The sequence below is a fragment of the Vicia villosa genome, linkage group LG7 (genome assembly GCF_029867415.1).
Source record: "Vicia villosa cultivar HV-30 ecotype Madison, WI linkage group LG7, Vvil1.0, whole genome shotgun sequence".
Lineage (NCBI taxonomy): Eukaryota > Viridiplantae > Streptophyta > Magnoliopsida > Fabales > Fabaceae > Vicia > Vicia villosa.
The window spans coordinates 70414915-70426497 of record NC_081186.1 but is presented as its reverse complement, the minus strand read 5'-3'; the positions used below and the strand labels follow the sequence as shown (position 1 = coordinate 70426497).

The 11583-nt window shown below is 33.9% G+C and overlaps 1 protein-coding gene across 14 annotated transcripts; it reads right to left on the bottom strand.

The window, feature by feature from the left end:
- Window positions 1-215: 215 nt before the first annotated feature.
- LOC131620725 (protein DAMAGED DNA-BINDING 2-like) lies at window positions 216-8613 on the bottom strand. Of its 14 annotated transcripts, none has more exons than XM_058891891.1 (17): window positions 8253-8613; window positions 8024-8114; window positions 6676-6803; window positions 6024-6146; window positions 5838-5926; window positions 5596-5716; window positions 5402-5493; window positions 5157-5286; window positions 4793-5041; window positions 4507-4703; window positions 3038-4361; window positions 2671-2724; window positions 2497-2597; window positions 1394-1602; window positions 1116-1289; window positions 817-908; window positions 216-737 (listed from the first exon to the last, which is right to left on the bottom strand). In XM_058891891.1, the coding sequence occupies exons 1-11, from the start codon at window positions 8481-8483 to the stop codon at window positions 4148-4150; spliced, it is 1665 nt and encodes a 554-aa protein (XP_058747874.1). In that variant the 5' UTR covers window positions 8484-8613; the 3' UTR covers window positions 216-737; window positions 817-908; window positions 1116-1289; window positions 1394-1602; window positions 2497-2597; window positions 2671-2724; window positions 3038-4147. The 14 variants fall into 14 exon arrangements, with proteins under 14 accessions (XP_058747874.1, XP_058747869.1, XP_058747875.1 ...); XM_058891886.1 differs by having other exon boundaries at window positions 2497-2582; XM_058891892.1 differs by having other exon boundaries at window positions 2671-2714.
- Window positions 8614-11583: the final 2970 nt, after the last annotated feature.

The following is an 11583-nucleotide window of genomic DNA, read 5'->3' as shown; positions in this document are numbered from 1 at the left end:
TATTTTCAAAAATACAAAGAAAAAATCCATTTTTTTAAAGCTGAAACAAACTGGCCCTTAATCTTATGTCCCCTTTTAAAAAATATATTAAATAGAGCAATTAAAAATATATAATTCTGCTTATATATCCACACTTTATCTTTGAAAATTTTGATCATGTGATGGGAAGTAGTAGCTCTAGGTGGAAAAGGCCAGAAATTCTAGCAAACAAATCATTGAATAGAGAAATTATATATTTTTTAGTTCAAGGACCTTTTTAAAAATATTCAAAAAGTTCAAAGAGTTATAGAGCAACTAAAAAGTACTCCTACTCAGTACCATCTTGCTCATCTAGAAGCTGAAGCAGAAACAACATCACAATATTCTTGCTGCTGACTCTCTATTCTTTATTGAATAGCCCTTTGATATAAGTAGATCTAGATCTTGCTGCTGACTCTCTATTCTTAATCAACTAAAAGCATGTCCTTTATTGAATAACCCTTCTTTACTTTTGGAGAAGCTATATCTTCAGCTTCTGGCCTTGATTCAGAAGTAGATGTATGGCTTCCTTTTACCTGTTAGGTGGAGTAGCACAAGTGAGAGTGATATATGTTAAATAGAACGTTGAGAAAAAGTGTGAAGCACCAAATTGGCTCCACTTAATCAAGCTATAACAATCAGCCATGCCTATAACAATCAGCCATGCACACTTCGGATCTTCAAAATACATGGCATCACTATTTCCACCGTCGGATAATCTGATGAATCAACATAAAATTCCATTAGAAATTTAGAACAATATAATGGACATTTGCAACATGGTATTGTTGGATTCACCTTGTAGCTTGCTACTTATTTGATTCAGTCGACACATCTATCGAAGTCTTCACCGGTAAGGTGCTGGCATTGACAAACGTGCGCTGCCCTTCCTGTAGATGAATGTAAACAACTTCAAGTCATATATAGTAAAAGTCATGCTTGTTCTCTGAAATATATAAGATTTTGAAACCCTTGAACAGTTAAAAACCCTTGACTCAAATTTTCAATGAAAAATTATTATAGCATAAGACAGACAAAAACATAAAATATATAGAAAATGGAAGGTAGACAAAGTTAAATAGAGAAAGAAATCATACTATTGGCACTTGATGTCCTGCATCTCTCACTGTAACAAATGTTAGGCCCTCCCTTCTATACTTCAGTATAGCCACCAACATCTCCATAGGCTAATCAAGGGTGCCAAACAGAATTAACCGGAAGGTACATCTTCTTAATCGAATACTTAGTCGAAGTAACAGGAACCCTTCCATCTGTATGACCGTTGATAATATAAACAAAAAGTAATCGGTGTTAATTTGATGACGTCGATTTTTGTATCCAATAACGAAAAGAAAAGTGAGAATGAATATTTAACCTAAAAATCCAAACTTTGAGGCCATTGTTAAGAAACTCATGTAAAAGAGGAAGGGTTGTTGGAGCGCTATCAACCCATTTTCTAATGAGACCACTGCAGGGACTCCATTCATATTTGAGTTTTATGATATTATCATGAATAGCCTCTCGAACATCTGGTCTATTAAGATAAGCAGACACATAACTTTCACTGCATGTCTCACTCACAATCTACAAAAACAAATTAAGCCACATTAAATTTCTATTTATCAGGATTAAAAACATTAACAATATTGAAATTTGAAGCTTACAATGTTCTTTTTGTGCTTGGAAGTGAGATTCTCATTTTTTCATAATGGAGCATAAATGTTATACAAATCAATGAATGCAATAGCTTGATAATACCATTAAAACGTTATAGAAATCATACACTATTTGTAAACAACTTCAACTGATATATAGTTGAAGTCATCTATTTAGTACATGATGATGGATGAATGTAAACAACTTCAAGTCATATATAGTATAAGTCATGCTCGTTCTCTAAAATATAAAAGTTTTTGAAACCCTTGAATAGTTAGAATCCATAAAATGGTATGAGTTGAAGAAATCTGAAAACAGTAGCCAATGAAACAATGGTATAGACGCAGTTAAATACATATTATTATAATATAAAAACTACAGCCAGTGACCATATCATAATCCCATAAATAAAACCTGTCTCGAGGTGTTATATCTAAACGTTTTTTATACTCAGAAACAATGACAAAGAATCAAACCTTCACAATTGCAAAAAATACCAGTCGTTCATTCAGTGACTACCTGTTCAAATATAGGCACACGACAACTCTTTGCAAAAAAAAAATTACATGCTGACATACATATAAGAACAATTGCTGCAGTCGTAACATTCTAGGAAACTAACTTGTCCCAAGACTAATATTTTTCACACACAATATTAGATAAGTATAACCTGATATATGAAGATTACAATTATGAGATTGAAGTAAAAAGATGGCTTAAGGTTGTGAATCAGTACAGAAGCACAAGTCACATGTATTACTAATCCAAAAAGAATACAAATGGGCTCCAGAATAATTCAAAGAATCCTGGGAGCCATCTTACCTGCCGAATGTGTTCCATCTTAACTGACTGTTGCAGGAATATGCCGCATATGATATGGGAGCAGGCAGAACATCTTATGGTATCCACTACAACAAAATCATCTATGAGTATATTTTAGTTCTAATTTCGTTAACAACCAGCAATTCTCTACGAATATGGAAAGAAAAATCTTACCTGTCGAATGCGTTCCATCTTTGATGCATCATATATTGCCAGATCTGAAAATAACTACACATGAAATGCATCAAAATATGTTAAAAATTACAAATAATTACCAAGACCATTTAACCTGCAAATCATTTCTACCATCCCTAACAACTGCACACACAAAACACATCTAATCAAATTCAAAACCAGAAAAACCAAACAGCATCCTTTGGAAAACAAAAAGAAATCGAAAACAAAAAAGAAAAAAGGAGAAGCCATTGTAACTTCCGGGATCGCATCGTTCATGTCAAACTAAAAAAGCTTACATCGTGTAAGGGGTTAAATTGGAAAAATAAAAAAAATCAGAATTAACAGTTCTACGAAAAAAGCTTACACCGACGCACCACATCAGATTAGTCCTCACACATCCTATGATTTCAATTTTGGATCTAGATCTCCGTCTCCGACATCGACGACCACAAAATCAACGTCGGCAAGGCCTATGATTGGTGGGTTTTCGTGTTTGTTTTCGTCTTCGGTGGCGGTGAAGCATGTTCATTGGGGTCGACTTTTGATAAAGATGAATTAAAGGAGCTTGGTAGTTCATCAGATTAAGTTTGGTGGATTTGAAAGATGGATAGGGAACATCACTCATCAGATTCGTTTTTTCAATGTCCGATTTCGGGTAGCAGTAGTATGGGGACGGTTCGTGGTGCATCGAGGAGTAGTGCTGGTGGATTTTTTGCAGGGTTTGTGAGGAAGCGTTAGGGTTTGAAGGAAAATGAAATCAAATCTGAGAGAGAAAGAGACAGTGAGTGAATATTAGGGTTGGAGAAAAGAAAGAGAGAGAAAACGGAGAGAGATAGAAAAAAATGAGTTTATTGGGAGGAGGGAAAAGTGATTATTTTTAATAGACCAATGGAAAGTGAGGAGGAAGCTATATTTTCTGAAAAGTGTTTTGGCAAAGTACAAAAATTTGAATAAGTTGACCAATTGAAGGTGAACAAATGGCATGGATGAATATTGAATTTGTTAATTACATGAAAGACCTTTTGGTAGTGTAAAAAATATTTGTTGTAAGGGCTAATTAGTAATTTTGGGCTACATTTTAGTATTGGGTAGATAGTTGATAACTTTTACCAGTAAGCTTTTAATGACATACTTTAGAAAATGAAAATATAAAATATTTTCACAAAGTAAACAAAAAACGATCTAATTATATTCAACAAGACATCACATTACATATCTAGATATTTTCTCTAGGTGGCTGTCATATAGCTGCAGTAGTTCTGCAAGGAACTGGCTTCTATACTTAAAGAATTCAAAAGTTTAGTACCAAAAAAGAGACACTTTAAAGCCAGCCAGGCCTGCATTCTTACACAAAATTACTGTTCCAACCCCAAAAAACAAAACTATGAAAGGTGTTATGTAACCTATACAGGGTTAGCAGTTGGATTAAAAAACCTTCAAACCCAAAAAAACTGAAAAACTGAACATTTTAGCGTTATCCTTTTTTCGAGCAGCGAGTCAATTTCCACTCAGTTTGCTTGGACTTGGGCTTCTTGAGCTTGGAAAATCCATCATCATCGGATTCATCGCTATCATCACCTTTTTTCTTACCGCGCTTCTTCTCTGTGTTTCCATATACAATAATTTTCCTTTCATCTTTCTCCTCGACGGGCTCGGATCTTTCCCTGGGCTTCCAAATGAATAGAGATCTGAAAAATTATAACAGGTAACTTAGGATCATTAAGATTAATAATATAACTTATGGTTAAAGGCAAAACCCTATATCTAACTAACAAATTCATAAATCTATTAAGTCATTTCCTTATTCGTAAGTTAATGTGTGGCGAATCATACCTAGAACTTCCGGTAGCTAGGATATCATCGCGTGGATGCAGCTTATTCACTGGACTGATGGTCGTGATGTTTGGGTCCATGACTTCCGCTACCAACTGCCCTGTACCGGTATCTATAAAATCAATAGGATGCAGGGCTGCACCGTTGAAATTTTCACTTATATATCGGCCAACAACAGCAAGTGACTCAGATGAATCCTGCAATTACATAAGCAATACTGTTCATAAAATAAGAATAAAAGAAACATCATAAAGAACGGTGTAAAAGTTACGAAAAAAAAGGCCACCTTTGGATCCCATTCAGCTTTGAAGGGTGTCAAATGGCGATTGAAATCATGGCTATGCACAATTTCTCGGCTAGGAGATTCCATGTTACCAAAGATAGAATCCCATATACGAAGACGATTGTCTTGTGATGTAGTAAGAATTTTGTTTCCAGATATTGGAGAGAAATACGCAGAGTTAACAACACGCTTGTGCTCAAGGTTACAAAGTGATGATCCAGCTTCTAAGCGACGCAGATCCCATATACGAGCCTAAAAAACAGAAATCATTGTTTCACGGGCTGGTATTTCTAACATAAAACAAATGTACAATTTTTTAAACTAACTTCAATATCAATCAATATATGAATAAACGAGAAGAACTCACGTAATGATCATTTCCACAAGTCAAAAGGATATCCGGTTGAAGAGGATTGCAATGGATACCAACAACTTTACTACCTTTTTTATGAATCAGAATTGCATCACCATTTTTGTTGTTGGACCGCATGTCAACCCTATCAATGGCAAAGGGGGTTATATACTTTTGCCAAGCTAACATGTTGGAAAATGGACATGTGGAGAAAGTAAAAACTAGAGCCAAGTGCGGGTGAGCCAAAGGAATTTACTTACAAGTGAAGAAAACCAAAGTTATCGGCAACAAGCACGAGACCTTTCTCACAGTTAACATCCATGCCATAGAGCATTTTCCAAGTGTTCGGACCCTAATAAAAACAACACATACAAATAAACTTTTTGTTGCAAAATGACAAGACTGACATCAGTAGGAAATAAGTTAAGAAACAAACATTTAGAGAAAATGTTACCTGCCATCCGTCCGGATTCAGGTTCATTGGAGAGGATGATATTCCAGTCTCCAAGTCAGTACAACTAATGGTTCCATCTGAAGATGCGGAATAGACCATGCAATCATTTCTAGGATTAAACCTAAAAAGTTTCCCATTTAGCCATTTAGAGTATAACATTTGAACTAAAACATGCAAGTAAACGAAATGATAAAAGCAACAGGACAACTACACGAAGGTCGTGGTTTTGTTAAGCAACTTACTTCATGGTATTCACTAAACAAGAATGTATGCTCCCATAGACTACTTTCTCGTATACTTTTTCAAAATCCCAGACTCCGATTTGTCCTTTCTAGTACAATTAAAGCAGAGGAAAAAAAGAATCAGTGGCTAAAAAATGGCAACCTATAAATTATTCCCAACTATTGTACTTCATTGTAATGAGTAACCTTATCCCCTGATAACAGGATGTTATTCTTTGTCGGGTGGAACTCCAAACTTGTTACTCGTCTACTATGATATCTGATAACAGCGCAGTGCACTTGGTCTGGGATCACACATTTTGGCTTGATCTATAGCATAAAACGGGAAAACGTGAATTTCAAAATAAGAATCACATAACATTAGGTTCTATAATGAATAGCTAGGAACAAGGTAGTACATAAACATTATGTAATCATATGAGGAAAATATGGTTTCAAATTCAAGACTCTGCTGCGCAAAATAATTAAGAAAAATCCAGTTATTTCTTTCCACGATGAAGAGATAGAAAGAACCCTAAGCACATGCAAAAAATTTACATATGCCTTAAACTTAAAAGCAGATTTACAATATTATCACTGATCTTTAAGCATACATCATTCAGTATATAACTTGCAAGATAAGTATATGGCTAAAAAAAGGCTAAAAAAAGTTTATACTGTGTTTTGCAGTAGAAACATATAGTAATGTTTGAACTAAATTCTAATGATACCACATTGAAATAAATAAACAGTAACAGAATCACAACTGCAAATTAATGACACGGTAGAAATGAGAGATCGTCAAATTCTTCACAAATAAAGTAAGATAGAATATTAGTTTAAAAAAAGTTAAACTAACCAGAGGAATGGCATGTCTTAGCTGGCGTTCAAACACATACTCCAAAGGTTTAGTTGTTTTCTTGCGGGGTGCCGGAACAACACCGTGCTCAGTAGAGACCCGATGCGGACAATTCAAAGTAGTATGCCCTTCAATTGAGAATATCAAAAGATGGCAAAGATAAAAACAAAAATACATTCAAGAGCTGAACAAGTTACTATCAAACCAGAGAGACGTATTCGAGACAGTGTCACAAATGATAACCGTTCTAGTTGAGGAAATAAAGAGTGTGTGTATAGGTAAGCGTTTATGATGAAATATGATCTTTATGCTGGTTCTATATCATCAATAGCATACTAAGGAAAAATAGTGGAACTCTAGAAATTCACTATGTAAAATAGCAGGTAGCATTTTGGACAAATAGCAAAAACACCGCTTTTGAAATAACTCAATTATATGTATTCAAAGACATGCTGCATACATATAAAAAAGGAAATCGATGCAAACAATAGTTTATATATTGAAAGGTTTACATATAATGGTGAATATAGGAGTATTACTCATTGAATCTTCACTTTTTTATTATAAAAATATGTCAAGTTTAGGCTACAAGCAGATTCTTCAGTGTAACTATTATTAAAACCCTAAAATTCTATTTTTTTCCCCACCATTGCTGGTACATCAGGTAACAGAAATTGCAATTGAGGCTGAATGCCACTATTCCCCAAAAAGAAAATCTAAAGGTATGTCGCAGTTTTCAAAGCGGATCAAGATCCATCATGGTATAGCACTATAGTGACGTTTATTTGACGAAACAAAACAATTTAATCTGAATTTCAGATTGGTCACGTATAGCTTTGCAACAAAACATAACAAAACCATATAGCTGACTCCACAAGTAGATATAAGGACTGGTCCCCCAGATTAGTCGGCTCTTAGACCCAGTGCGTATGAACCACTGACTCCACACATACTAAAAGCATGACTATTATATCAGACACCGACACAACACTGACACATGTAATAACATTCAATCAATATCCTTTTCCTAAACTATTAACAATGCCATCACATTAGTGTCTGCGTTATGCCTGTGCTTCACGGCCCGGAGAAGGTACATTACCTCGAGGCATTTTCTCTAATCAACTATGACAAACTAAGCTAGACAACCAAAACAAAAACATTTTTTGCTCCATATTAATTCATGTTTAGAATTAGAACTCATCATCACTTCCACAAACAAGCCATAAAATACCCTCAACCGATCAAAAACACGTATCATATAAAACATTAAATATATAGAGAGAAATCAATCCAACGCATGTTAAATACAAACAGCATGCAGAAGATAATAGTTTTCTTCACTTACCGGGAGTTTTACACAGAAAACAAGGTTTCATTGGGCAATCAATATAAGTAGCACCCTTAAAACCCGCTTCATGTCCAGGCTTCTTACACACCTATAACAACACCATCAACAACAATACACAAAATCAACCACCAAAACTAAAACAGAATCTCAATACCCATTAGGAAAAAAGAAACAACTTCGCAGCAAAAATTAAATTTTTTCAAAAAAAAAAGAAAAAATGAGTAACCTTGCAAACTTTTTGGAGAGATAGAGTAATGGGTGTTTTCCCTTTACTATTACCGACAAAACCCAGTTCCAGTTTCTTAATCTTGGCATTTTCAGCAACCCCATTATCTTCTTCTACGAGTATTTCTTCTTCTTCTTCATCTTGTTCTTCATCAGAGGAACTCTGTTCCGAGTCAGAGTCTTTCTCAATGAGGACTTTGGGGAAAGAGGTTCTACGAGTGATCGGTGCCATAAAGTTGAAAAACGAACGAACCCTTTTGCGGGAAAATTGAAAGGCGCACGAAGACAAAAAGGGTTGGAAACTTGGGAGTTGGAACAAGAGGAGTGTGAAGACAAACAGGGGAACTGAATGAATGGGTGTGATTTCACCGCTTATTTTTCTTTTGGCTTTGAATGGTACACGTCACACGGTATGTTATTAAATGTCAAATGACATATTTACCCTACTAGCTTTATTGGGAAATACCCTAATTTTATTTATTAACTAATAGTATGATTACAAATTTCATTCTAAGAGTCTGCTTGGAATCAATGAAATATAGACGAGAGAAATAGCGGAGAGAGTAAACAAAGAAAGTCTAAAGTTTATCTGTTTGGCACAGCAAATTAATTAAGAAGAGAGACTAAATTTATGTAGGGTCCACATAATTTCTCTTCTCACCAATAATGCGAAGAAAGAGGAGAGAATGCCTCAAAACATTTCTCTTTCCTACTTTTGTCCCTGCATCACTTGTTACATTGAATGCATTATCTTATTTATTTTATATAAGAAACTTTACACTTAATTGAGATATATATTTGTAGCATTGCTTTTGTTTTGTAATAATAAAATTAGTAATATCATAAATTAATTGAATAATTTATTTGTACTTGTTTAAAAATTTATAAAGTTAAAATTAATGCATTTATTAAATTAAACTAACTTAATTAATTATTTATGTGAATAAATTTTATATATAATAGTATATCTTTTATCTAAGGGTATTTGTGTCTTTTCAAAAATTATATACATCTCTTTCTCTTTTATTTCTTTTATATCAAACAATACATCAAATCTATTCTATTTCTCTTTTTTTTTCTCTCTTTTCACATTCTTTCTCACATCTTTTTCTCTTTTCAACTTCTTCTCTCTACCAAACACACCCTAAGAGTTTCAACAAACTTTAAATATCATTTGTTCTCTATTACTCTTGATTTGAAAATTAGAGAAATTTTTTAGTCATCATTATTGACTTGAAATTTAGAGAAATTTTTTAGTCAAGATCCACTAACAATTAATGGTTAGAGACAATTAATCAAAAAATTATAAATAATAAAAAAATTCAAATTCGTCATAGAAGTTTAAGGCTATGTTTGGGAGTTTGGAGGGGAAGGGAGGGGAGGGCTTTGGAAAATAAGAAGAATTGAGTGAAAATAAGAAAAGGATTTTGGGTAGGAGGGTTTTGGAGGGTTTGGTTTTATTCATAACACCAAAAACCCCATAAAATGGGGGAACTCAAAAATTGTATTGAATGAGGGTTTTGGAAGGTTTTGGAGGGCTTATATAAATTATCCAAATATCTTTTAGGTTGTTATACTATTTTGAAAATTAAGAATTTTGTAATGATAATGACTTTTTTATCATTCTAAACAAAATCATTTTTTCAAAAAATGTCAAATATTTTTCTATATTTTTAAAAAAAATTGTTTTCGGAAGCCTTCCCCTCCCCTCCCCTCCAAACTCCCAAACATAGCCTAAATGAATTCATGTGTGTATCACTGAATCTTTCAAAAATCGAGAAAAAATGGCTCAACTTGGTTTAAAGAAATCTTTGGCAATAGAGGAGGCTTCTTGGCATCAAAAATTAAAAGTGAAGTGGTATCTGGAGGGAGATAGAAACACTGCATTCTTACATATAATGGCTAAAGTTAAAGGTTCCAGAATGTGATCTCTTACTTGAGGAATGACACATACATCATCCAAGATTTCATTGAGATGGTTAATCATGTTGTCAATTACTTTACTAACATTTTCTATTTTACAGATAATTGTCAAAGCTCTAATGTTCTAGAGGAAGTTATCCTTGAGCCGGTGGAAACCAACATGCATAACCTTCTCACTATGATTCCTTCCAAGGAGGAAATTGGGAGAAAAAAAGTCTTTAGCCTCAATAATAACAGTGCTCTAGGCCCTGGTGGTTTTGGGGGTGTTTTCTTTCAAATTTATTGAGAAATCATATAGAAAGATGTTTGTAGTGTCATTCTTCAATTCTTCAAGATAGGTTGGATAATGCCCAACTACAACTCTAACATAATCATTCTCATCCTAAAATTCAATGATGCAGACACCGTTGAGAACTCCGGACCTATAGCTCTTACTAATTTCAAATTCAATATTATTACTAAAATTTTGTCTTTGAGGCTAGCTATGATTATGCATAATCTAGCTTTAAAGGAGCGAAAAAGATTCATTAAGGGTATGAGCATTAGGGGTTGTATTTATATGGCTTCTGAAGCATTCAATCACCTTCAAAAGAAAACTCATAGTGGTGGTAGCTTGACAATGAGAAAAATTCATTGAAAATAGCTTGACAAAGAAAACTGATAGCTGTATTTGTATGACGGAAAAAATCATTAAAAATAAAAAATGATGAATTTTCTGTTAAGATGGCACGGAAAAAATTTGATTCCGGGATAATTTTCATGAAAATTGGGTTTTTGACCTAGTTGACGTATAATTGTGAATTTGAAGGAACGAAGGGGCCTGAGTTCAAGAATGCAACACCTAATACTCTAATACCAGTTAATAACAACAAGAGTCCCCAACAACAGCTCCAATTTGATTTGTTGTCGCACATGGGTCAAAAACGAGCAAATAAATTGTAGTTTAAGGAAGTGACACTCGAGTTGTATCGCAATGACTCTTGAATGATTTACCCAATTGATTATAACAATGGGAGTTTTCGGTTTCGATTAAGAATGCGATTAAAACAAGTGATTACAAATAAGTTAAAACGGCTGATCCTATTGATTGGGGTTTCGGCTTATCACTGGCTATTGTAACTCCAATATCCTAAGCCGCTTCAATCCTATTTGATTATGAAGCCAGTTGGACAAACGCTATCAATATCATGTGAATTATGTTCCTGTTTATCGTATTAAGCATGACAGTTTAAATATTAGAAGAAGCTAGGTTAACACGCGATTAAAATTAGGATCATGCATACAATCGAATTTAATCAACTATATCCTATGAGCAACAATTGAATTAAGAAAACAAAAGCAATTGAATTAAGCAAACGAATTCATAGAAAGAACTGAACAAAAATGGAAATTAATTTGGAATTAAAATA

Coding starts and splice junctions, on each gene's coding strand:
- LOC131620725 (XM_058891878.1), bottom strand. CDS start 8,483: ATGGCACCGATCACTCGTAGAACCTCTTTCCCCAAAGTCCTCATTGAG. Junction 6,804..8,023: donor TTTTCTGTGTAAAACTCCCG/GTAAGTGAAGAA, acceptor TCTCAATTGAAG/GGCATACTACTTTGAATTGT. Junction 5,042..5,156: donor CTTGTGGAAATGATCATTAC/GTGAGTTCTTCT, acceptor TCTGTTTTTTAG/GCTCGTATATGGGATCTGCG.